This window comes from Vulpes lagopus, chromosome 5 (genome assembly GCF_018345385.1).
Source record: "Vulpes lagopus strain Blue_001 chromosome 5, ASM1834538v1, whole genome shotgun sequence".
Lineage (NCBI taxonomy): Eukaryota > Metazoa > Chordata > Mammalia > Carnivora > Canidae > Vulpes > Vulpes lagopus.
The window spans coordinates 68,195,701-68,222,560 of NC_054828.1; the positions used below are offsets into that span (position 1 = coordinate 68,195,701).

The following is a 26,860-nucleotide window of genomic DNA, read 5'->3' on the forward strand; positions in this document are numbered from 1 at the left end:
CGCCCCTACCTCAATAAAGCTTAAAAAAATAAATAAATAAAAAGGAAAGAAAGAAATTAATCCTGGGTCAGCATTTATCCAAGGACCCTTCTCTGGGTACAGGGTGGCTGCTGCAGACTAGATGTGAAATGCAAGTCTTGTGTGTATGTGAAGTATGGATAAATAAATACCTCCTGTTTAATGCATTTGATGTTTCCTTAGGAGTCCATAGAGGCTACTGTATTATATTGAAGAAGATGTCTAACAGTAACACTACTCAAGAGACCCTGGAAATAATGAAAGAATCAGAAAAAAAACTGGTGGAAGAATCTGTAAACAAAAACAAGTTTATTTCTAAGACCCCAAGTAAGGAAGAAACTGAGAAAGAGAGCGAAGATACTGTTTTGCGTCAGGAGACACAGGTAAGGATTAGAAGTGCATCATATGTACACTCATTATACCTGAATAGAAACATCATCGTAATTGGCATTGGGAGTTTGTAAGAAGCCAGTCGATTCACCCCAAAAACCCAATTTTCAGCTTTTGAGAACTGTCTCCTTTTTGTCAGAGTCCACAGTGAAGCCTAGAAGACTGTAATTTCCTAATCCACTCGGACCTGAATTACACTGGTTCTTGCTACATTTTGGTAATTTTTAACTATCAAAAATTGAACTGTATACAAACACTTATTTAACAAGTCATAATATAGCTCATACAATAAACTCATAAAACTATAGCTGCCTGGCTTTACACATAGTGTTAAATTCATATCCTGGTTGTGTTAAAGCAGTCAGCATTTTCTGGGTCAGAAATAATCTCTGAACTTGCCACTTGATAAGTGAGAGGAATTTCACTCTTTGGTTTCCATGTTGTTTTCCATCCAAATTCATAGTACAGTGCAGATATGATGGCAGTAGGTGGCCAGCCGAGCTTCCTTTATGGCTCCTCTTTGGTACCCAGACAGCTCATACTCTGAGCCTCCTCTAGTTTACCTGTTTCAGTCCTTCTCTTCTCTGTGGTCACTGCTAGTTTCTTCTGTTACCCAGACCCAAATTACATAAATTCTTTCCTTCATGTCCAGGATTAGACTGGTCTTTCTTAGGTGCTAAGGAGTTAGACTAACGGTAGTAACTTAGTTTAAAAAGCAGTAGTGGCAACATTTTGAAGGATTTAGAAACTTCACACATAATTTCTCTTGATAACCCAATTTATCTAGGCTTTTTCTTCTTAAAAGATTAAAACAGCAACAACATAAAGGGACAAATTAAAATCAGACAGCTCTCTGAAATATTTTGTTCTCTGGCTGCCTGCTTTTCTACTGTCTTTCTTCTTACAGTTTGCTATTTCTCTCTCCTGGTTGCTTTTCTTTCCATTTTCTTTTGTATGTGAGTTGTCATTCCCTGCCCATCCTTCCAGGGTTTGTAGAGACAATCTGCCACTGTTCCAGCTATACTTCTAGCCTCCAATGATACCAATAATGAATTTTAAATCCTCAGGACAGATAAGTGATGAATGTTTAATTATGTGCTGTCAAACTGTTATACGGAAGATGATAATTAAATGAACTTTTGGGTCCACGTTAGTCTCAGGAGACTGTTTGAAGTGGTGTTCTGAACTCCCTTGTGTGTACTCCTTGAAGATAAGCAGAAAAGAAAGGATGTGTATAGGTGTTACACACCTTATGGACACTCAGTTCAAGAGGGTCTTCCCCTGGGTATCGTATATACAAATAGGTCTTTGGGAAGGTTAGAAGGGGAACCTGCCTCCTCTGGCTTTTTTGCTGCTGCTAGAGTAGGGGGAGCTACTGCTGCCATCTACTGGAGCTCCTGCTCCTTCTACATACATAGTCTTTAGTCTTGTCCCACCCTTCAGAAGCCCTCCTCTCCACTATTTCCCAACAGATCATGTGCCCCTTCAACAACACTAAAAATTCTGCTCTTTCTCCTACCTCCCCCATCCCACTCCACTCGTACCCTAGAAGTCTCCCCAGGGATCTTACTGATGCTGTCAAGGGAGTGCCTGTTATGAATCGGAGCTGGAAAGTTTGCAGAAAGGGGACTTTCATTACTTGTACTATGTGAGACATATTCTTAGAATCAACAGTTGGAACTCAGAACATCTTTCACATGAAAACAGTGCTATAAAAGGCAGATTCTGAGATTCAGTTTAGAATGGCAAATTAACCCTGACCTACTGAACTTAGGTGGGTCCTTCAACCAACCAACTGGGTATGACTTCCTAGCCAGGCTTTCTGCCTTGAAACTTGTGATCCTTTTGAATTCATCTACCATACTGCTTTAGAAAGACGGACATGAAATAAAAATATGATTATGTTCATTCTCTTCAAACTTTGTGTGTTTCATTGTCCTAGGCTAAGACCCAGATTTGTTAGCATGGAATATTGTGACCTAGTCCCTTGCCTGCCAGCCATCCACCCTTGGCATCCTCTGCTTCGGCATTATCTGATTCCTTGGTCCTTGTTATAAATAAGAGCTGAAAAGTTGGGGGAAGCATACTTTTGTAAATGCTTTCTCTCCCTCGAGTGCCTTCCTTGGTACTTTTTCCTTGGCTTCCCTCAACCACTGAACCTCTCTTGCCAACATCTGCCTAATACCTATTTATCCTTCAAAACTCAGTTCAGATATATCTTTCTCCAGGAAGCTTTCCTTGACAACCTATTACAGGTCTACCCTGTATAATTTTTCAATTAATGTCTATTTCTGTCTCCACAGAACTATAAGCTCAATGAGGCCCAGGATTAGGTCAGTTTGGGCTCAGCATTGTATCTCTAAGGCCTGACACCATTCTTTGCAGACAAAGAACAGGCACTATCTGTGAATGTATGAATTTGTGAGTTGGCTTTGTGCTTCTATAGCACTGTGTGACTACCTCTGTAATGCATTTAACATACTGTATTATAATTGTCTATTTGTCTGTCTTCTCCAACAGGATTATGAGTCCCTTTTGGACAAGGTTTGTGTTTTTTATCTCTGTATCCTCCAGTAGTTAGCATGGTGCCTGGTACATATTAGATTTTCAATATGTGTTTGACTATTAAATGAAAACTATCCATTCTGGAAAGTAAGCAGATTCATACATTGCTTGTAGAACTATAAATTGGTGTAACCTCTTTGAAGGGCAACTTGACAATACTTTATAAAACTTTTAAATGGACTATATATAGATGTGCTTTATTTGTAGATATATTCAATGATATGGTCATTGAAGTATTGTTTATACTAACAAAAGATCAGAAACATCCTAAATAGTGCAATTTAAGGGACTGGTAAAATACATTATAGTACAACTACAGAGTGGAATACCGTATTAGACATTAATAAAAATTATAGATCTTCTGTAGAATAATATTTATGAAAAAAAGTATAAAGGCAAGCACATAGAATATATGTCCATTTGATTTTTAAAAAACCCTGTGTGTACATATGTACGATAAGCTTATATACGTAAAAAAAAAATCTGTGAAAAAGGATGCCTGGGTGGCTCAGCAGTTGAGCATCTGCCTTTGGCTCAGGGCATGATCCCGGGTTCTGGGATCAAGTCCCACATCGGGCTCCCTGCAGGGAGACTGCTTCTCCCTCTGCCTGTGTCTCTGCCTCTCTCTCTGTGTCTGTGTCTCTCATAAATAAGTAAAATCTTAAAAAAATATATCTGTGAAAAGATTATAAGAAAGTCAGTTCTACTTGATCCTCTAGGAGAGGACCTGGTAGCTAGGAGACAAATATGAAAGGGGACTTACTGTTTTATACCCCCATTCTACCTCCTGAATGTTTGTGCTCTGTGTATGTTACTACCTTTTTGAGAAAAAAAACAAAACAAAACAAAAAACAGTGACCAATACTGTTTCATATTCCCAGGCTATGGCTCTTCCTTACTGTAACATCTCTTATATTGACCAGATCCATCATCATTTCTTATTCTTTCCATCCACCTTCCCCCGCTCTGCATTTTGCGTTGTGGCAGTGTTGTTTGGTAACTAGTGAAGAGGACAAAAAAAAGAGAAATCCTCACCTACCCAGGTGTTCTGCCCTTGTCTTGTTTCCACTTCCCCACCCATCAACTTCAGTTCTCTCCACACCCCAGTGGGCAGTGAATCCATTCCAGACACTGATAAGCCCCAGATGCTTCCTCCCATACAAAACCCTATCCCACCTCTTCCCTAAAGCCCCTTTTTGACTTCTCAGCTGTTCAGAAGCCCTGTCAATGAATTAGTCATTTCTTCCCTCATCCTACCATGGGCCCTCATCGTTCATCTTCTTCAGCTTCTATTCTGCACCTTACCCACTCTTTTTGCCCTCCCTTTGCTTGGAAGTCTTGTCCATATGTTCCCTGCTCCCTTATTTTTATTGTGTCCCATATAAGCTATAAGAGCCACCACCAGGAGCTTAGAACTGGGAAAATCCTTATCTTCAAGGAGGAAGGCAGTTGGCGAGAAGGGTCTTCATGCCGTCAGCAGCCATAGAGACTGGTGCTTTGGGTCTCTCAAGTTAGAACTCGGAATGTGTTATCCCTTACAGATGTTACCATAAGTGATACTTAAAGGCCATATTGCATGTCCATTATGGGTTAAATAGGATCCTGTGATCGTGTTTGGGTAAAAACACATTGTCATGCTCTGGTAGTGCCTTTCCAGAAGCCACCTAATCAGGAGAGGATTCTGTGGCTTATCCAAAAGTAATTTTTATTGTTCTGTGAAGTAGGCCAACCATTATTTTCTTCATGGTAAGTGGTGGTTTGTATGTAAGTAGCCTGTGTACCTTTCGTGTCACAGTCCTGGAGTTGTAGCAAAGGGAAGACAACCACACCAAGTGAGTCTCATCATAGTTTAGCTATTGTAATGGTTTTATAATTAGTGCTTTTCTTTGTAAACTTGTATCGTTTTTAACCTAAATGTTGCTTTTCTACATGTTTAATATTTTCTAATCCCATTCTAACAGAGGCGGACGTCCAACCATGGTCATGCCAGGAAAAGAGCCAAGGTGAGAGCCCTTTCTGTATACACTAGCCCCCCCGCCCCCATCTGAGGTTTTGCTTTCCGCAGTTTCACTCACTCCTAGTCAACCACAGTCTAGGAGCAGAAGATCCTCCTTTTGACATATCATCAGGTCAGTAGTAGCCTAACGCTCCATCACAATGCCTGTATCATTCACCTGATTTCACCTCATCACAAAGGCATTTTATCATCTCACATCATCCCAAGAAGAAGAGTGAATACAATGCAATAAGATATTTTGAGAGAGAGAGACCACATTTATTCATATTTTATTACAGTATATTATAATTGTTCTATTTCATTGTTGTTACTGTTGTTAGTCTCTTACTGTGCCTAATTTAGAAATTAAGCTTTATCTTGGTTATGTATGTGTAGGAAAAAACATAGTATGTATAGGGTTTGGTACTATCCATAGTTTCAGGCGTGGCATCCACTGGGGGTCCTGAAAGGAACCTCATCTAATTTATTTGAATTGTATACAAGCAAAAATTTTCTGCCTGTACTTTATACTCTAATTATGAATGTACATACACGCACACATTTCCTATTGAAAGGTTTGGCCATATTTTTCTCCATTATCTCTAGTTCAGTCAGAGTCTATTTATGATACCCAGCCAGACCTTCTCACAAAGCCTGAGCAAATTGGTACTGGTTCTGCTCTGGAGACAGTGTCTCTGTTCATTTCTGCTTTCTCTAAGAGTACTATATGAATGTAGTCTTTTCCTCCAAACTTTTTTCCCATTTATCCTTTAGCAATTTATCCTTCATAAATCCTGCCTCATTAATAGAAATGACTCAACACTTTTGGACATCCTAACAATAAAGCCTATTTTGGTGGTAGTGGGGTTACTTTTTAGGTTGGGGCAGGGAGGAGGATTTTGTTTTTCATCATTTTATGATAAAATTAGCACATCACAGATTATTTTAAGCAGTGTTATCAGGGAGGACTATATGTGGTAATGTGTGATGGCTTTTTTTTTTTAAAGATTTTATTTATTTATTCATGACACACACACACACACACACACAGAGTTGGGGGCAGGGGTGACAGAGACACAGGCAGAGGGAGAAGCAGGCTCCATGCAGGGAGCCTGACGTGGGACTCGATCCCGGGTCTCCAGGATCACACCCCAGACTGAAGGCAGGTGCTAAACCACTGATCCACCCAGCCGTCCCCGGCTTTTTAATTTTAGTCAGTAAAAAAAAATTTTTTTAAAGATTTTATTTGTTCATGAGAGACACAGAGAGAGAGACAGAGACACGGGCAGACGGAGAAACAGGCTCCATCAGGGAACCTGAAACCACAACCCAGAGATTACTACCTGAGCTGAAGGCAGACACACAACCACTGAGCTACCCAGGCGCCTGAATAGTAAAATTGTAAACCTTTCTTGCAGTGAGAATCGTCACCAGAGGGTGACGATAATAATTAAGGGTGTCTACCCCACTCCCCCCTAAAAGACAATGGCAGAATTTGGGAGTGGCTCAGCCAGTATGTGGTTTGGATCTGAAGAAGACCACAACATCAGAATATATGGACTTGGTGACATGGCCTGATGCCCAGTGACGGGCTTGATGTTAAAGTTCACAACAGAGAGTGTTCACTTCTACCCAAACTTTTTGAGATAAGTAAGACAGTTTTTGTGTCTGTTTTACAGATGAAGGAATTTGGGATTATAGAGATAGAGTGAATTTGACAGGATATTCACTAGTAAGTGGCAGAGCTTGGCAGGAAGTCAGTTCTTCAGACTTGCAAGTTCTTTTTCATTATACTGCACAACCATGAACACACATGCCATGTTTTGTGCTGTCGTATTCATGACAATCCTTGATTTTATTATAAGAACTCTTAGAAAATGTTTATAGGTAGAATTCTATTTTTTTTTTATAGGTAGAATTCTAATGAGTCACTCTATAATTTTTGGCTTTGAGGATCCCTAGGAAAGCAATGATTTGCAAAGTGGATTTCAGATTCTTTTGGTATTCTCCAGCCTGCAAAAGTAAACCAACTGTATTAGCTTCTTACCACATTAAGTCCCAAATGTTAGGAAGTTTTCTGTCTTTCTCTTTATTCTTTTCTTAGATACTTTTTTCCATACCCTTGCCACACTTAGAGTCATTTAGCATTTATTGTCTACTGCATCCTAGGTACTATTTGTGATAAATATGTTTATATAGTTTATGTCACATAATTCATAAGTCATCCTTTAAGTGTTTTTATCCCCATTTTATTGGGAAAAAAACAGAGACCCAGAGAAGTCAGGTTATTTACCCAAGGTCTCTTCTAGCTCATAAGTATAAAAGCAGTAGTTTAAGATAGGACTTCTGGCTCCTAAATCCAATGTCTACTAAGCTCTACTACTGTGTATTTTCAGTAAACTTCTAAGTCTGAAATTGGAGCCTGGGCTAGAAAAAAGGAGGGAGGGCTAAGTGAAATGGTTTTCCTATCATCTGTTCAAAGTAGTCATTTTTTTTTTAAAATATGTTTACTAATGTAAGTAGGGAAATTATCTTTGAAGTAAATCAGGAACTGGTGAGTAAGTCCTCTTTTGGGGGAAAAAACCCTACTTAATGGAAGCAGCAACTAACAGAGCCAAAAGGAATACCCTTCATTCAGTGAAAAGCTTTTGAATGTTCACCAAGGGGACATATATATTTGTTTTTTTTAGTCTAATTCCAAGCTGAAGTTGGTGCGCAGCCTGGCAGTGTGTGAGGAGTCCTCTGCCCCATTTGCTGATGGACCACTAGAAACCCAGGTAGGTCCTTTATAAGAGTAGTAACTTTTGAGTTTGGCAGTTAGTTGTTTGGTAAAAACTGTAGTACCACAACCACAGCGTCAACATTAGGCTTGGAAATCAGGGTAGAAGGAACTTCAAAACAAGTGGTTGCAGTAAAGTAGGACATGAGTGAGAGCGTGAAGTATAGGTCTTCACACCTGGTCCACCCGGGATGATGCAGACAAGGAGATCCCAGGGTTGAATCTTGTTTTCCCACCCACACTTTCCCTCTGGCGGTTAGAAGCATTTCCATCCAGTTCCTATTGCCAAGAACAGCCAGTGTAACTTGAGCTGTCCATATAGTGGTTGTGATTGTTGGCAGAAAAGGCTTGGCCTTCTGCCCCTTTCATAGAACAAAAGCTTAAACAATTTAATTAACAAAATACTCTTTTCTGTAAGAGAATACTGCCACCCAAGATTTTCCTTCTTTGAGATTTTAAGGGAGAGTAAAATCTTATGGGAGAATTAAAATCTTTTTTTCCCGTTTGATTGTATTCCTCTTTTTCCTTGTCCAAGGATATAATTCAGTTGCACATCAGCTGCCCTTCTGACAAGGAAGAAGAAAAATCCACAAAGGATGTCTCTGAAAAGGAAGATAAGGACAAAAACAAAGAAAAGGTCCCAAGGAAGATGCTTTCTAGAGGTAAGAACTTCCCCTGCCTCTCATATATCCTAGTGTCTGGCTCTGCAGTACCCTTTCCTTCCACCTTGGAGCCTGGCACCTGCTAAGCTTACTGGCTCAACAGTTCCTAGTGTTCTGCTGACTTTATGGTTGCGTGGGGAGGTGCCTAACTAGGTTACTTTCTTTGCCGCTTTAGCTAACCCTGCCTTAGGGGCTCACATACTGCAGAGAGCTACTCCGTTAACATTTGGCACTACCTATAAGAGGGCATTGTAGTTAATTCTGATTTTATTTCTGCTGTGAAATAAGTAGTGACATGAATCATCACTAGTAGCAGATCATCCATATACTATATTTTGGTTTTGGAATGCTTGGAGTGATTTTTTTTTAAATCACACTTGCATCTAATTATTAAGCTCTCTTTGGTTTTACACCCTTGGGCTGGTAGCAAAAAGACCTGGTCCATAAAAATGATAGTTGGGAGGAAAAAGACAACTTTGGGATTAAGATTTTATGAATAAATAATAAATAGTCAACATTTGAATCTGTTTGCTGAGATTCTGGAAAATTGAGTCCTGACTGCTCTTACCTGGAATTTATTTTCCTTAACTTGAATAAAATCTGCTTTGTTTTGGTCAGGACATTCAGCAAATATTTAATTATGGTAAGGTAGTTCTCTCAGTGTGATACTGCTGTAGCACTATGACCCAGATTCTACCTTCTATCACTGTCATGGGGAATCTAGCAGGGGGAAGAGGCCTGGCAAATCAAGCGTCATTCTGGTTTTTAAGCTAAAAGCCCTGAAGTTTGATTTTATTTTCCTGTTCTCTCTCCTGATTGGGTTGTGGGCTTCTGCTTGGGATTAGATTTCATGCAAGGCAGTTTCATTTATTTTAAATTTCTTTTGTTGTGGTGGTTCTAGACTCCAGCCAAGAATATACAGACTCCACTGGAATAGACCTACATGAATTTCTTGTAAATACACTGAAAAAGAACCCAAGGTAAAAACATTATTTGATGGAAGGGGGATAGTAGGGCCTAGCAGGATACCTAAGAGGAAAAGTAGCTTCTCAGGATTTTTCCATTATTCAAATCTATGATGCCTACCCCCTACCACCGTTCCCCCTAGTATAGTTTTCTATTCTGTGAGGGATTCAGAGAATCCTTGTGTTGAGGTGTCTGCTTTCAGAAGAGGTGAGAAAAATTCTGTGGAAGGAGAATGCAGAGACAACGAAAAATGAAGGCTTGGGAGTACCATTTAAAAGCACAGAAGGAAAAATAATTGATATGTATATAAGCTAAATCATAATTGTTTTAAAATTGTATAAATAACCAGATGGAATATAGACTACTGATTAGACTTATAAATATAAAGTATGTGTTTAAATTAATATGGCTGCCAGCGGAATTAAGTTTCTGATAAGGAAAACAAAGTACATGATTAGGAGGATCTGCAAAATGTATACTTGATTGTTTTTCTTTTTTAAAGTAATATAATACAGGCCACTGAGTCTTGGCAGCCTCTGCATTTTTGTGTGCTATTGGGGTTTGGATCTCTCCCTCCCTTCAGCTTCTGTTAGTGTGCAGGTTTCAATGCTTTCAATGTCTATGGGAGGGCTGCTTTTTGTTTTGTTTTGTTTTAATCTTTTTTAAACAGGGACAGAATGATGCTGCTAAAATTAGAACAGGAGATTCTGGAATTTATTAATGACAACAAGTAAGTTACTTGAATGAAATACACGTTTAGAGGTGGGAGGGGGCACTGAAAAGAAATTCAGGTAGTATTTTAGGATATTCCTCTTTCATCTCTCCCTTAAAGTCTGAATTTTGAAGTAATTACTCACTATGAACTAAAAGGAATTGGGGCGAAGTAACCAAGATGTATTTAAAGAGTGTATGTGTGAAAATCAAGTGAGGTTTTTAAGTTACTGCATAGACTTGAGTTGAAAAGAACTGATTATCTTTTCAGCAGCTAGCCCTTGTCCTATATTTATTCTTAAATGTCTCCCCTTTTTCTCTGTAGAATATCATCCAGGTGGGGGAAACCTAGAGCTTAAGGAATAGTCTTAAATGAGGGTAGTGGATCAGAGTGATCTATAAAATGCTGTAGATGAAGAAGCTGAGAGAACCTTTTTGGGTTCCCATTTGAGTAAGGATCTATCTTCCTTATAATATGTCTGTTTCTCCTAAGAGATTCTCCACTTAAGACCTTTGTAAGAAAAATCACAATTGGCTATTATTGCTGTTGTTTGTCCTTATTTCACTTTTTCTCCCTGGTTTCTCTTCAGTAACCAGTTCAAGAAGTTCCCTCAGATGACCTCATATCACCGGATGCTATTACACCGGGTAGCTGCCTATTTTGGGATGGACCACAATGTTGATCAAACTGGAAAAGCTGTCATCATCAACAAAACCAGTAACACAAGAATGTAAGGGAGGAAACCACAGATTGGAAGACTTCCCTGGGATAGTCTATGGGGTAGAAGAGAAAGGTGTAGGATCAAGATGTCTCTTTCTGGGGAAGGAGACCGTGGGGAGGGTATATTATTGATTCCTACTCTTCGTGAGGAGTTGAAGATAGATTCTAGAGGCACTGGTGTTTTGTGAAGACTGGCCCTTAGCCTCTCTTCACCTTTAGTGATGGGAAATGTATAACTTTAGAGGAAGATGAATTGAGGATTGCATTGTGACTTTTGTGATGCCTGACTTCAGAAATCCCCTGAGAGAGAGTTGTGGAATTTAAGAGTGCTATACTAGCAGTTTTGCTTTCTAACAAAAGTGTCTTTTTCCTTCCTTCCTTCCTTCTACATTTCTCTCCCAATCCCAGCCCTGAACAGAGATTCTCAGAACACATAAAGGATGAGAAGAATACAGAATTTCAACAGAGATTCATTCTCAAGAGAGATGATGCCAGTATGGACCGAGATGATAACCAGGTGAAGAATGGAAAGGGGTGGGTGTATAGAGAGAGATTGCAGTAAGAGAAACTGGGAGGGGAGAAGAATTTTTGTGGGATAAAGAAAACTCAAAATATCTTAGTATGGAAAAATGTATTGAGTTATACTGAGTTGGCTTTGGCTTCATGTTGAGGACTGACTACACTTATTGAACTGAATGCCACCCTCTTAGCCCCAAAGAGACATGGTGCTGAGTTTTGCTGGGTTTTCTCATTTGGCCTAGAACTCCCTGGTTCTGCCACTGACTTCTAACTCTATGTCATTTTGGGACAGACAGCAGTCTCTCCCTGCTTCAGCCTTGATTCAGCTGATGGCTTCATTCTTTTTTTCTTTAATAGTTAGGAATTTCTTTGGGAACCACCAAAAGCTACTTTGTCCCACTTCTATCTTATCCTAGCTCAGGGCTAGCCTTGGACTGGCAAAGTTGTGATGTAATTTACCCACTTATAAAGATGTTTCTGATCCCTTTCTGCAAATTCCTTATTCTTTTCCCAACTCCTTCCACTAAGGTGAGTGAGTTAATTTAACATTTGATGCTGGGAATCTCAGGCAGTATCCCCTTTTTAATCTTTTCCTATGGGAATAAGAAGTGAACAGTGCTCCACTCCCTCACACTGGGCCTGGCTGCTGCCCTGACTTCTGGCCTGCCCTTCAGGTAGTAAGTTTTTGTTTGGGGATTAGTTTTCCCAGCCACATACAGGGTTTAGATCCAGCCAGCTTCTGCTTGACCTCCAAAAGAGGTTAGGTGGAGAACCAGGATTAAAGTTTGAAAAGCATGGTCGGGTAGAGCCAATATGAATCTTGCTAATTAATGATAACTATAATATCTTACCTCCAGAGTAAAAATTAACTTTCTTGGGATATTGTATGGTTTTGAGACCAGGACTTTTCCTGCTTGCTACTTGAGTATTTGAGGGAGTCCTTTTGAGAAAAATGCTGTTATCTTTTGTGGACAAATACACTGGGTCTGATTGAAAACAATGAAACATACAAAAAGACAAAAATTAAAAAACAAGAAAGAGCCTTTCCATCCTGATGCCCTTCTCTCCATTTTCCCAAAACCCTTTTTCTGTGGATCAGGAATAATTCAGGCCTAGAGACACATTGGGGCAGAGTGGAATCTGTCCTTATAAACTTTTCATCTCTCAGCTTCAGGCTTGATCCATATAGGATAGGCTTCATGCATTTTCTGTCTATGATACTAGTAATGAATACAGTAATTGTTATTTCTGTTGAGTGTTTTCCCTGAACTAGACTCTGTTCTAAACACATTGTGTACATTATCTCTTTTAATCGTCTCCACAACCCAGTGTCGATAGGGTTATTAGCTCCACTTTAAATATAAGAAAACTGAGGCTAAGGGATGTTAAGTTATTTGCCTGAAATAACATTACTCAGAAGTAGAGAGCAGAGATCTACCTTGACCTCAAAGCCCATTATGCTCTTTCTATATTCTATGACTGGTTCACCAGTGCTTGGGGCACTTGAGGTCCTACATCTTCTGGGAATGGGATTTATCAAAGGACATTGAGTATGATTTAGGTTCTTAAGGTTAGTGAGATAAATCAAGAGCTAATACTCCTCAAGTTATGCCTACCTCTGGTGAAGATCAGGAAGATCGGCCTAGAGTAGCAGCCTACTTGGTTGCTTCATCTGAAGCTTTCAGAGCCTCTGGATTGAAGGTCAGAAAATTTTATACCTGATGACATTCATTTAATGGGCTGTCTCCCTCAGAGCATCTTGCCTTCAAGAGCAGTATGGAAAAGGACACTGTGTGCACCCTACCTGGGACAGTGCTCACAACTCCCAGGCCAAGAGAGAAAAACAATGATGGAGAGTTGGGCAGTAGGCTAGACAGAGGTGGTGATCTGCCCAGCCATCCCTCATCACCTCTCCGCACTTGTCAGAGATTGTAAGGTTCTCTATCCAGCATTTCCTTCTTTTCCCTTTCTATCATTCTTTCTCTCCTCCTTCTATCATACCTTATTTGTCTCTTCCTTTCCCTGTCCATCCTTTTTCCTGTTTTGTTCTCCTTTTCTTTCTCTTCTCTTTATGTTGCTCTGTTCTCTATTTCTGTAATTTCTATCTTTTTCCTCCCTCCAGTGGCTATAGTTAAGATAAGAAAAAGTGTTTAAGCTTTGAAGTTAGCTTCACTTGGATTTCATTCCCAAGGCCCTCTTCGCTGAGCTGTGTGTGACTTGGGTCTTCAGGCCATGACATTAGTGAGTAAAAAAGGGATAATATCAGGTGCTAGTTCTGAAAAACTCTTCTCTACATTCAGCTCTGCTAAGTACTTGTTTCTTCTCCCTTTCTAGCTTCCTCCTATCCCTTTCTTTCCCTCCAAAGCAATGTTGTTTATTCCCTGGGCTATTCTCTTGATCCTTAGTATTTGATTACTATAAGGAAGAAACCCAATCCTTATAAATAGTTGTTGCTCTTGACACTCTGGGTGGGGGTGGGGAGATGAAGAGGTTCCAATCATCCAGAAAACCTGATCTCCCAAACTGCATGGTCAGATGTACCCAGTGAAACCTGTCCAACACTGGAAATTTTTATTTCTTTTTTTTTCCATTTTTTTGATGGCAACTATAAACTCTCCCGGTTTCTCTTCCTTGCTGGTGTGCAGTGAGCTTGCAGTACGAGGAGAACTTAACTAGCTTAATTCTGCTCATCGATCTAGATCAGAGTTCCATTGCAGGATGGAAGGAGGAGCAAGTCAATAGAAGAGAGAGAGGAGGAATATCAAAGGGTCCGAGAGAGAATATTTGCCCGAGAGGTAAGTGTAGCTTCTGAGAGTTGTCAGCCCATAGCTTTTAGCTCTTAATCTTTGGAACTGTGATTGGAATGAACCCTCCATAAATGTTTTGTTGTTGTCTTTTTTTTTTTAACCAATATCAGCCAGCCCCAGTTTGGTCTCTCAAATTAAATGTGGCTTACTAGGAAGCTACAGATTTTTATTTGTATTATTTTCAATACAATTTACTGTATGGCATACAAAGAGAACAAATGGAATGGCTGAATTTGGTAGAGATATGATTAGATTGAAAATAGAAATGGTTTTGGCAGGGTTTATGGAAGGGCCCTGACTCTTGTCTGTCAATCCCTTCTCCCGCTTACCCTCTTTCACTTCCACTATCCATTTTAGGCATCTTTGCTTCTAAGTGGAAGACTTAGTGTCCACACAGCCTATATACATCCATCTTGTTTGGCCAGCCTCGTTTTTAGGATATGTTGATGATGATTAGAGCACAGATCTAGCATCCATTCTCTGAGCTCCACATTCCACATGCACAGAGGGTACCACTTACTATTCCCTCCAATCTGTATCTGAATAGGAAGTCTCTTTCTTCCTATATTTCCTACCTTGCTTCATAGAATAAGATGGACTCTGTGGGCCAAAAGGCAACATGATCATTTTAGGCAACTTTATTCTTAAGAATTGTGGGCCATATTAAATATACTTGGTACCCCTGTATTTGGTAGCCTTTGCCTACAAGACTGAAGAGAAGAATAGCAGAAATTCAGGAAAGGCTATAGATAAGCAAGAGAGGAACAGATCTCTGGAAAATGTAGGATTCAAATAGCACTATCTTACAGTAGAGTTAGCAAACAAAGGAGGAAAAGCCAGCCTCCCTGTAGTCAAAAGATGGCCAGTTCTAATCAGTATACTTTGATGAACACTACACTCCTCTCATTTCCCTGCTCTTCCCTCTGTCAGCAAGACCCCTCCCCCCAAATTATCTTTCCATCATCACCTAGCTCAGAAAAATGTTATCTCTGAGTTTAAGAAAACTGAACTCCTCTGTGAACTTGTTTCATTGTCTCAGGAGACCCAAGTGTCCCAAGGATCCACACTGGGGACAGATACACAACAAACCTCCTGGCCCAAAGTCCAAAGAGAAGGAATCATCTTACCTTCTGTTATATAGACTTCCATTCTGAGTCAAAAAAAAAGTCTGTCCTCCAAATTATCCAACCATAGCCCAAAGAGGTTCTCTACCTTTTCCTGCAAACCACTTGGGTGGAATGAGAGGAGAGAGGTCACTTGTACATGGCTATGGCCGGTGATGACCTTAAGTTGTGGACAGAGCAGGTTGGTAGATGATAATAACAAACATTTATATAGTACTTACTATCTTTCATACACTGCTCTTAGCATTTTACATAATTTAATCCTCACACTAGGTCTATGAGGTAGGTTGCATTATTTTCCTCATTTTATAAATGAGGGACTGAGACATAGAAAGGTTAAGTAATCTCAGATCACACCTCTAGTTAGTGAAAGGGTTGATATTTGAACTCAAGCAGTCTGGCTCCAGAGACCGTGCTCTTGACCCCTAGAGTAAACCGCCTCTCAATAGCTTGCTCTGCTCTGGGCTCTTTAGATTAGGAAGTACCAGTGACATCACAGCTTAGTTATCTGTGATATGCTGCTCTGCTTCACTAACACATGATAAATGATTGTCCCACCATGCCAGCCATTAGCGAAGCCATGGATACTCTGAAAGCACAAGTAACTTTTAATAAGGTATTGGGACTAATTAGGGACAACACTGGAACATGTCTGGGTACAGCTATAACAAAATCACAGTTAGCTCTTCTCTCCTTTTTTCTCCTGATTTCTAGTCTCTCAGGCCTCTACTAATATATGTATTCTTTGTTAAATCCTTGCGGATTTACCACTTTTCATTTCAGCACTTCCTAATTCTTGCTGTGTTAGAGGCATCAGGAATCTCAAGAAGGTCTAGACCAGGAAAGATGGCCAAAGCCCACCACACTCCAGAGATTCCATTGTGGAGAGGAACCTAGTCAGTCAGAGGGAGCTGACCAAGGGTGGAGCTGTAGTTTGGGGTGGATGGATGAGGGGAAGAGGCAGGCCAACAAGAAAGGGAAGTGGCAAGAAGGGTGTTTGGATGGAAATGCTGCCACCGCAGCCTTCTCTGGAGCCTGAGCTGCGTACTGGGAGAGCTGCCCCACATAGGCTCTGCTCCGTGTGGAGCCCACACTGCTCAGCAGCTGGACACTCTTGGTGCCTTTTTCTAAGGCTTGGGAGTGCATCGTAATGCTCACTTCACTCAGCTCAGTGGCTTTGTCAGGAAATGATCCCCAAAAGGAATGTTTCAGGCTTTTAATTCTTTCATTTTTTCTAGGCTCCGAAAAGTACCTGCTTCCCCAATTTCTTACTCTCCTTGGGTCTCAGGTCAGGTCAGAATGTCTTTCATTTTGGCCACTGTGGAGGATAGAAATGGAATGGTCATTAAGATGACTTCCAGAAAAACTAAATTTCTTTCTCTTGTCTCCCTTTGCCCTTCCCTTGATCACACTCTATAGGACCAAGCACACCAGTATTACGCTCAACTTACCTCTAGACAGAATAAATTTAGAATTAAAAAGGAAATAATAGGTTAATACTTTCCTCTTCCTCCTTTCCATTTTCCCACCTTTATCAGCGTCTCTTTTTAAACACTCTGTGGGAAAGCTAAAAACACTGAATGCTCTTTCCTGCTAAAGGTGAGAGGTCAGATTGGGTGTGTGGGTGTGGGTCATCCTGTCCCTGCTCCCTCTCTCCTGTTGGGGGGTGAGCTTGGTTTGAGGACCTTGGGTATTCATAGCATCACGGACACCCTTTTCGGTTATGCCATGCTGTTTTCTTATAAGTTATTTTCCGTTTTCTCCCCTTCACCTAGACTGGCCAGAACGGATATCTAAATGACATCAGGTTAGTACCACTTAGCATGTTCCCTGCTTCTCATTGAGCTTTGTCAGTGAGGTTAATATAATCCTGTAATGATGCTTTTCTTTGATGTTAACCAACAGACTCTCCAAAGAAGCCTTTTCTTCTAGCTCTCACAAGAGAAGGCAGATTTTTAGGTACCTCTGTGTGATCTATATCTCTCCTTGTTTTTGTTTTTGTTTTTTTTATTTTGTATTGCTGTAATCTTTTCAGCGGAGTGAGTTTGCTCAATGCATGGCTGCTTGTGGAATACTTCAATTTGTGGTTTTTGCAACATTGGATATTTTCTCCATTAAAAAAGAAATGGCTCCTGCTCAATGACTTTATTTTTGTTGTTGCTGATTTCATTTTAAGTCATGGATAGGTGGTGAAGGGGACCAGATAGGTGTGTCTGAGATAGATAGTACTTCTCCTTTCCAAAAGTTTTCTGGAATTGGGCATGTGGGGAAGATTTCAACATATATTAAGGTAAAAGAATGAGTATCTTCTTGGCTACCTTTTCTGAATCTATGAAAGATGCAAAGAGCTTATCCCTGACCCAGCAAGGGAATGTTTTATATCTTTAAGAAAAAGTAGTATGCGCACACACACACATAAAAAACACAAACATCTCTGTCTATATAGTTTTCTCTTTGGGACAACATAATCTGTAAGATGGCCTCAGAAAAAGACTTATCTGCCTTGGCATGAAGTTTGAGCACATCTATTTTGATGACTGTCCATGACTTGCTGTTAACATTGGTAAAAGCTACAATTTAACTTCTTCAGGCCTAATGGTCTCCATTTTCCAACAAAGCAGTCATGAGAATCTCCCTTTCATTTGATTTTTCTCAGTCCCACTCCAGAGGATTACACAAGGCATTAGTGAGAGAAGCACTTCATTAGGACCCCGTCTAGCACCAACTCATTAAGTACAATCTTCTCATTTTACCAATAGAAAAACTATAGAGTAGAGAAAACCTCAGTATTCAATACTAGGATTTGGGTCCAACACTTTCCAAAGGGTTTATCTCTTTTTGAATCCTAAGCTTGATGGGAACTAAATCAGGTTAGTTAGAGCTCTCATTCCCACTACCTCAGTTGTCCCTTCCCCTGTATCCTTTCTAAAGCTAGTCAAACCACATAGAATTTTGGGTTACAAGATTTCTCTTTCTTGGAAGGGGGTATTATCTCCTTTTCCATATCTCTGAACTCTTTTTCCTAGATCATTCCACTGTGAAGTCCATCTGAAAGCAGTGAGGGCTCTGCATTGTTCATGATGGTTGATATAGAGTTCCCCTTAAAAAAACAAAAAACAAAAAAAACCCTATCCCATATTTTGTGCTTTAAGATCATAAATCATCCCAGAAACCTGTAATAAAGTTAGTTTATTTAGTTAGTTTTAAACTAGTTAGTTTTAAACTAATTAGTTAGTTAGTTTGAAACTAACTTCTATACATATGCTAATACATAGTTACCAAAGTATACCATACTGATTCTGGTCTCTCAGTGTCTGATTTGGTAAGCTGGTTTACATGTAAGAAAACAAAAGCAGAGAAATTAAGTAGCTAATTCAAGTTGACATGGTTATTAGTGGCAAAACTGGGACCAACTCTTTGTCTGGTGTTCTTTCACCACACCCCAGACCAGCTCTCTAGAAACATCACCCCATTCTCTCTGAGTTCCATTTGGAGCCCTAATTCACCTTCACTGCTAAGAATGATGCCCTTATTAGTGCTGTGGAGCATCAAACTACATCAAACGGTGCAGATAACAGCTCTAAGGATCTAGTGAGTCTCTCCTATCCAGACTTCCTTTTAAGTCACTGCTTTCCATACTGAGTGTTGGTTAAAGATCTAGGTCATCTAAAATGTATCACTATGGACTCTTAAGGGGGCAACTTCTTCTATTTGGGTTCTGGCCCAGAATTCTAGTGATGAGAAGCTGGTCTTCTCTAATGGCTTTTTACCTTCCTTCCCAAGTGTGTGAAACAGATACTGATACACCACATTCCATCATCCACATTGGCAATAACTAGGGCAGCTTCCCGGTTCTTTGGACGATTCTACTCCATTGACAAATAAGCCATTATTGCATTTACTATTGCTTTTTTTTTTTAAGATTTTATTTATTTATTCATGAGAGACACACTCAGGGAGAGGCAGAGACATAGGCAGAGAGAGAAGCAGACTCCCTACAGGGAACCTGATGCGGTACTCGATCCCAGGACCCCAGGATCACAACTTGAGCCGAAGGCAGATGCTCAACCACTGAACCACCCAGGCACCCCTGCTATCACTTCTTACACAGACCTCCCTACTGACTCCCTAGACCCAATGAACTGAACTTTTCATCAGCATAAATCTACTTGTGAAAGCTGAGTCAGCTTTGATTTTATAGGAGTATAAAGTGTGAATGTTCTCTGTCCTGCACCCCCATCTCTCCAACACACAAACATACCCCAGTCCAGTGCTTAGAACTGAGTGTGGGAGTTTTCCCTAGTTGACATGTTTAAATTATTTATTTATTTATTTATTTATTTATTTATTTATTTATTTATGAGAGAGAGAGAGAGAGAGAGAGAGGCAGAGACTTAGGCAGAGGGAGAAGCAGGCTCCATGCACCGGGAGCCCGACGTGGGACTCGATCCTGGGTCTCCAGGATCGCGCCCTGGGCCAAAGGCAGGCGCTAAACTGCTGTGCCACCCAGGGATCCCTAGTTGACATGTTTAGTGAAGTGGAACGACATGGCTAGAGATTAGGTTTAGTTGTAGAGAAAGAAAACTGATCTCTTTCCTGGCCAAGACTCAACTTAAGTTCTCTAATAACTCTTGGGGATGTAGTGTACTAATTCAGGTTAGATCATTAGACTAGCCACATTTTGAACACTTGGCCATCACTGTCTTGGGGGAGCTGGATGAGTACAGAAGCGCTGCCACTTTGGCTTAAGCTTCCCAGGGTGTTTGGTTTAAAGTTCACTCATTCACTGTTTACCTCTGGTAGAAAGACAAAATGTCACGACTGCCCTAATAGTGCTGTGTTTGATTAGGGTGTAAAAGTCCATTAGGACTTGTCTCATAAAATTCAGGCTCTAATATCTAATGAACAGCTTCATCCATTGCCTTTGCTCTATCCCCTACCCCTGAAACAGACACATCTTTGTTGAGTCCTCTCAGTAGACTTGCCTTTGGCCATTAAGTCAGGGCTTTTGTCTCTCACTTCAGGTTGAATTCTGTTCCTGGAGAGTACCTGATTTATATTTCTTTCTTTGTATCCCATTCCGCTTTTGACATTCCCAAGAAAAAGGGATAAAGTTTTAAGGAGACAGGAATATTTCCAGTTATCTTAACTATAGAGAGGGAAGCACTGAGGTTATAGACACATCTACTTGAGATTCAGAGAAGATGTAGCGTGTCCCTAACCAGCTTTGCTGGTTTGTTTGTTCTTAGCTCACCATGATTGGCCTGACTTAAAAACTAAAATAGTGACCCTAGCTTTTATTTTGTCCATTTTCCTATAGTACCTTTGGAGCAGATATTCTCCAATAAAGAAGGGTATTACCCCTGTAAGAAAACTACCTTTCTTTATTGGAATAATTCTGAGCCTAGCGTCTTTGAAGCTAAGGGGATTGGGATGGGGTTTTCTATTTGCTTTAGGCAGGATGATAGTGAAAAGGAGGGAGCCTTGAGTTACATGATTTTTGCTCACCGGCACCCCAGTACATATACCAAAATCTTTGTAATTGTCATTTGGTTTCTTTAGGTCAGTAATTGTTGGGGGTAGGAGATAGGAAAGGAAAATTCCTGGTTCTTGGTTGTTTATTGATTAAGAAGCAGTGGAGGCTCAATAAGACTTAAGGGTTTTAGGTCAGTCCCATCCAGGGTACAAGTGTTTATAATCATAGACAGTAATTATAGCATCAGGATAACCCTGATGCTTCCAGAGCAAAATAAGAGAGGAGTCCTTTTTCTCAATAGCCTTGTGCTTTGCCTAGGGCAATAGGATTGTTAATATGGCAGCAACTAGGCGCAACCAGCCCCTGCTCCTTGCCGTCCTAGGTCCCAAGGGCATATTTGCTTGATAATGTTGAAGACTAGCCCTTAGAGACCCTGGAACCAGTTGTTCCCAGATACCAACACAGAATTTCCACAGACAGGTTGGGTCAATTTCAGACTGTCAGACTAAGTTTTCCAGAATACCCCATTAATCTATACTCCTCTTCCCACCCTTGGAAAAGTGGTACCTCTGCTGGCTTTGACATGTGTTATATGGAAGATCTGTTATACTTATCCATGTCTTGGCTACCCCTGCCTTGTAGCAGTAGGAACTTCCAAGAGCCCTTTTGTTTTAAGAACTCCTAGAAAGAGGTGGTACCTCTCTGCTCCCCACTATCTCCTGCATGTGTGGGATCCCTGCGGGGGCAGGGGAAAAGACCACAGCCAATCTCAGCATCATGTATATGGTTTCCCATCCACCTCTGGTCTGATGTATTGAATTAGTCGCCAGTGCACTGTCTTCCAGATTTGCCTCTGTGTTCTTTGTTACTGTACTGGATCTTGCTCTGTCTGCTCCCAGCAAGTCGTGGTTGGCCAACCAACTAACCAGAAATCGGTGTCCATCCTCCTCCCAACCTTCACCCCTCCTTTGTCGTTGAAAGAATAGAAATGAACTCTCTCCTAGCTCTTCTGCTGAAGTGGTAGGTGGGGGGTGCTCTGACCACTGTGGTCTCTGCAGGGGGAACCGTGAGGGGCCCAGTCGAACCTCAAGTAGCCGCCAAAGCAGCACAGACAGCGAACTCAAATCCCTGGAGCCACGGCCTTGGAGCAGCACAGACTCTGATGGCTCTGTCCGGAGCATGCGGCCCCCTGTCACCAAAGCCAGCAGCTTCAGTGGAATCTCTATCCTCACCCGAGGGGACAGCATCGGGAGCAGTAAAGGTGGCAGTGCAGGAAGGATCTCCAGGCCAGGTACTCAGCTTCTGTCCTTCGTGTCATGCTCATCATTCCTTGCTTGTCTTCTGCAAAACATCAGTGATGTTTACTTCTAACAAAACACTTGTCCAGTATAGTATCCTGAAAAACTAACACAGCCCCATGAGGAAAAATTTGATTTCTTGGACCCACTGTTTTTTTAATTCCCCCCTCTGATTTTCTTTCATATCTTTTCCCCTAATTACAAACAAAGTATGGGATTAGATTATTTTATCTTCATTCTGACCAAGGTTAGACATCCTTGTCAGCCCAAGTTCAGGTTATATACTAGGATGAGAATGATAATGCTCTCATTCTGTGACCTCTCAGATTATAGAGGGTTGGTAGAGCAGAAAAAAACCCTTGGAGTTCAGCTATTTATAATCAGTTGGTAGCAACCAATAGGCCAGAACTGCAAGAAATGCTGTGACTGCTCCTCTAGAGCCCAGTCACTGAGAAGGAGCATATGTTCCACATGCCAGCCCTGTAACCACCTTTCAGCTCTCCTGACATTCTGTGTAACCTTCTCCATCTATTCCTCTTGTGCTCTTAGCAGGGGGTATTCAGGTCTTTATACCCAGTGGCCCTCATTTCACCCTCCTGCATCTAAAAAATTCTTGCCTCTCATCCCAGAAGTTCTGTAGGTCTTGTCCTCAGAAAACCTCAGTAGTCGTGAAGATCTCTATTGGGTCTCTACTGCCCTTTTCTGTTATCTCCTCTCTAACCGCACTGCCTCTGCCTTTATTTGGGCCTTTGTCTTCTTTTATTTAATTATGGCACTAGCCCCCAAGCTGGTTTCCCTGCTCTATCCTTTTTAGAGTCAGTTTTCCAATCTAAAACATAGATCTTATCATGTCAGTCCTCTTTTTAAAAATGTTCATGTTTCTGTATTCCCTGTATAATAAAATCCAAATGACCTAATGCAGCATTTCTTCCTGACCCCCGCTTGCCACTTTAGTCTTGCTTCCAGATATCCTTCTTCCTCTTGCCCTCCAGCCACTTCTTGAATATGGTAATAGCTTCATCCCCTCTTGGTCTGACAAGCCTTCTTTTCATCCTTCAAATCCGTTTCTCCACTCACTTCTTTAAGTGAGTTACTACTTCCTCATCTTTGCTGCCAGAGAACTTTGTTCATATCACCAATGTGACCCTTATCCTTCCTTATCAGATTGTAATTGTGTGAGTGTGCATCTCCAGTCAAAAGATCCTGTGGTGCATAAGGCCAAGGACTCACCTTTGTGTTCTCAGTTCATTATACAATGCCCAGCACACAGCAAATAGTAAAAGTATTTTATGTGAAAGGCATGCATGGCTTAGAGAGGCTGGAAATGAGAATAGTTGGGTGACAATTGTGCTTCTGTGTGTGCACAGGCAAGTGCTTGGAGAGGCAAGATTGCCCCCTCAGCAACTTTTATGAAATGCCGCAAGTGGAGAAGAAATCAGAAAGAAATAAGGTCTCTTAAGGGACTAGGAATCTACACCTTTCCAGGAAGCACACGTTTATGTTTTCAGTTGTCTAGTCATGATGGACAGATTCTAGGTACTTCAGGGGAGGTGCCTTGGCAGCCTCAAATTTTGTTCAATTCCAGCATCCAGCATCGATGGGAAAGGTGTTTACTGTCCCTGGGAAGCAGAAACCTGCTAAGATGAGGATTCCCATCAGAAGGGCAGCTGAAATGCATTAGTGCTCAGGCATGGATTTTCCCAAGACTGGGGGAATGGACAGGAGGGAAGTGAGGCAAAGAAGCAGGGAAGGAGTAGAGCCCTGTGTCTCCAAGGGTGGCATGTTCATGGCTGGCGCTTACAACTCTTGATGGGTCTCCTCTTTGCCTTAGGTGTGGCGCTAGGTGCCCCAGAAGTGTGCAACCAGGTCACCTCATCCCAGTCTGTCCGGGGCCTTCTCCCTTGTACTGCCCAGCAGCAGCCACAGCAGCCACAGCAGCCGCAACTTCCTGCTCTTCCACCCACGCCTCAGCAACAGCCACCCTTGAATAATCACATGATCTCACAGGTGAGTCACCACTCAGTGTGAGCCCCCTCCGCTCCCATTCAAGAAAGCTCTGGAAGTACAGTCATGTCTGTTATGCTGTGGGTGGTAGGAAAGATCTGTTGGAGACCTGCCACTCCCTCCTCCTCGTTTCTTGTTTGTTAGTTGTGGGGAAAGAAGAGTAAGGGCAAGGGTTTGGCCAAAATGCTGTTAGAGTCAGCCTGGGACTTTTTGCTTTCTGTTTCTTTTCTTCCTGAGAATTGCCAGTGGGATCTTTTACCCTGTTCCACATTTCTGCTGTACCCCATCTCCCTCTACGTCCTGTGTAATTAGCAAGACAATTTTATTCACTGTATCCATATATAGAGCTTGAAAAGATCACAGCTCCCACCATAACTGACTGTGAATGTGTTCATGTGAATGTGTTCATATTGAAACAATAACACATATGTAGGAGTTGGGGTTTGAGGAAAGGAAATATACTCAAGACCCCTGCCATATATAACCCATAAGGGACAAAACCTCCCAAAGTTGTTCTTTGTTTTCTGTGCGGTGAAAGAGCTCTGTATCCTTCTGTTGTTAGACTGATAAGAGGTTGACACCAAGTAAGGTTTTGGTGTAGTTTTATTTTTGTGAAGGTCATACAAGTCATCAGCATCAGCATTAGTCCCTATTCTAAACTAAAGCATTAATGTTCTAGGTTTTGTTTTTTTTTTTTAAGATTTTACTTACTTATTCATGAGAGACAGAGATATATATATAGAGAGAGAGGCAGAGACACAGGCAGAGGGAGAAGCAGGCTCCATGCAGGAAGCCTGACGCGGGACCTGATCCCAGGTCCCCAGGATCAAACCCTGGGCCGAAGGCGACTCTAAACCGCTGAGCCATCCAGGCTGCCCTAATGTTCTAGGTTTAAGTATCCTTAATACTCTGAGGAGAGCTATTTTGAGTGCCTCACTTATCTTTTTTTCCATGAATAGAGCTGCCCATGGGTGGAGCCCATTCTCTGTCCCAGGTTATCCTTGGTGGTGCTCTCTGCTAGTTGGGAAGCCCCTGTCTGCACTCTGCCACTGCAGTTTTTCTCATTTCACCTCCCAGGCTTCCTCACCTCTGTGCTCCGTTAGTCCAGCTTGGCCTCAGATCTGTCTCTTCTGTAGGTAACACAAGTAAATCGCAGGCATGCATTCCCCAGGAACTGGAAACTAGACTTAAGGAGCCCAGGATGGCCCAGTACTACCCCATTCTGATATTGTGGTGATCTAGGAAACCCTGCTTTGTGTCTTAATATAATCCACATGCAAATCATTCCAGGCCTTTATCTTGGTCCCTAAATCAGTTTCTCTGTAGTCGTTACTTTCATTCTTGTTTTACCATTGTCTGCCTCATTAAGTCCCATTCATATCAGCTTATATCGCTCCATACTAAAGTGTGGCATGTGTGTGTACTTTCCCTGTTTGTGTCTTCATTCAGACCTGTAAGTCGATATGACTCTCTCTCTCTCTGGCTATCTTCTGCTGTGCTTCTGTGCCTGCTTCACTTTTCTAAGGTCGCAGTATTTGAGTTTTCTAATATGTGTGTATTTTAATACAGTCTTGTTCCCTTTTCTCCCTCTTAGTCTTCATCTGGCTCCTCCTTCCATCCATATCTAGAAACAGACAACAAGAGTGGGAGGAGAATAAAGAGATAACAGGAATAACCATTTGGGACTGAAAAAAATTTTAGGGTGTTTAGGTGACTGGCCCTGAATTCCAAACTTTTACTCAGATTTTGGCCCTGCTTCTGGATCACAAGGGTCAGCGGGTCAGTCATTGGTATTGACTGATCTCCTGCAGGATATATAGTACTAGGTTAGGCCCTGTAGTTTAGAAACAGGGAAACATTATTCCTTACAGATTCTGTTCCCTTAGAAATTTGTAGCAAGAGCCATTTGCAGCAGGCCGGGGAATGGTGCTGGCTAAACTATGCTAAACTTTCCTTTCTTGGCAGGCCTCCACTGTCAGAGCAGACCTCCCTATCATGTGTCAGTAGAACACAGGAAACCAACGGGTGAGGCTGAGGATTAAAGGACCAATGGGTACCTTTTGCCCTATTTACCTGAGGTGACGTGGACCTCTCAAGAGGGAGGCTTCTGGGAGTCTAGTCAGCTGAGAGCCAGTTATCTAACCCGGAATTCACCAGCAGGTGGCAGTCATATCCCTTAGGGCCAGTCTTTGGCTTCCCCATGGTTTTTTGAAGTTCCCTGGCCCAGGAGTTTGAGATTCTCTGAGAACTATAGCTGAGGATAGTGGTGGGGAAATAGCACCGAGACACCTACTTTTACTATTACCCTTCCTCAGTCAGAAGAGGCCTAAGAGAGGAGCATCGTTTCTTTCCTCTTTTTTTGACTAAGAACTCAGAAATGTGAAGAAATAGGCAGCTATACCTGTGCGACCCCTTCTCCCCTGGATATAAGACCTGAAGCACAATAGATCCTCTCCCAAGAGAAAGAAGAGGATTAGGATAATAGAAAATGGGTTTGAAAAGCTACCAGCACAAGTAAATCATGCTGAGCAGCCTGGCCCAAAATCATATTTGAAATGAGACTGGCTTCCAAAAATCGGTTATGCCAGGATAGCTGGGAGTTTACTACAGGTGCTATAATGATGATATTGAGCGCTTGGTCCTCCATACCTCTAAATTTGAAAGGAGGGAGGAGAATCATACAAACGAAAAAAATGTTTGTTCAACTTCTTCATTTACCAGCTCTCTACTGTTAGAGTGGAGGAGAAAGAGTATATTCTTTCCTATGGGAACATAGGCCAAACTATGTTCCCATCCCAGCTCTGCTGTTTTAGCTGTGTGATCT

General features: G+C 41.4%; 1 protein-coding gene across 21 annotated transcripts in view; it reads left to right on the plus strand.

Annotated features, from left to right (window-relative positions):
- R3HDM2 (R3H domain containing 2) overlaps window positions 1-26,860 on the plus strand; it is a 161,730-nt gene that overhangs the window by 117,558 nt on the left and 17,312 nt on the right. For 4 of the 21 annotated variants that reach the window (XM_041756344.1, XM_041756343.1, XM_041756354.1 and 1 more), the window contains 14 exons: window positions 202-401; window positions 2,929-2,952; window positions 4,935-4,976; window positions 7,660-7,746; window positions 8,284-8,410; window positions 9,312-9,390; window positions 10,047-10,106; window positions 10,678-10,818; window positions 11,217-11,325; window positions 14,027-14,122; window positions 17,034-17,065; window positions 17,164-17,217; window positions 21,793-22,025; window positions 23,864-24,039. In XM_041756344.1, the coding sequence (XP_041612278.1) occupies window positions 237-401; window positions 2,929-2,952; window positions 4,935-4,976; window positions 7,660-7,746; window positions 8,284-8,410; window positions 9,312-9,390; window positions 10,047-10,106; window positions 10,678-10,818; window positions 11,217-11,325; window positions 14,027-14,122; window positions 17,034-17,065; window positions 17,164-17,217; window positions 21,793-22,025; window positions 23,864-24,039 (1,425 nt within the window). In that variant the 5' untranslated portion in view covers window positions 202-236. The remainder of the gene's footprint in view (window positions 1-201; window positions 402-2,928; window positions 2,953-4,934; window positions 4,977-7,659; window positions 7,747-8,283; window positions 8,411-9,311; window positions 9,391-10,046; window positions 10,107-10,677; window positions 10,819-11,216; window positions 11,326-14,026; window positions 14,123-17,033; window positions 17,066-17,163; window positions 17,218-21,792; window positions 22,026-23,863; window positions 24,040-26,860) is intronic. The other 17 variants (XM_041756349.1, XM_041756358.1, XM_041756347.1 and 14 more) reach the window with 11 other exon arrangements.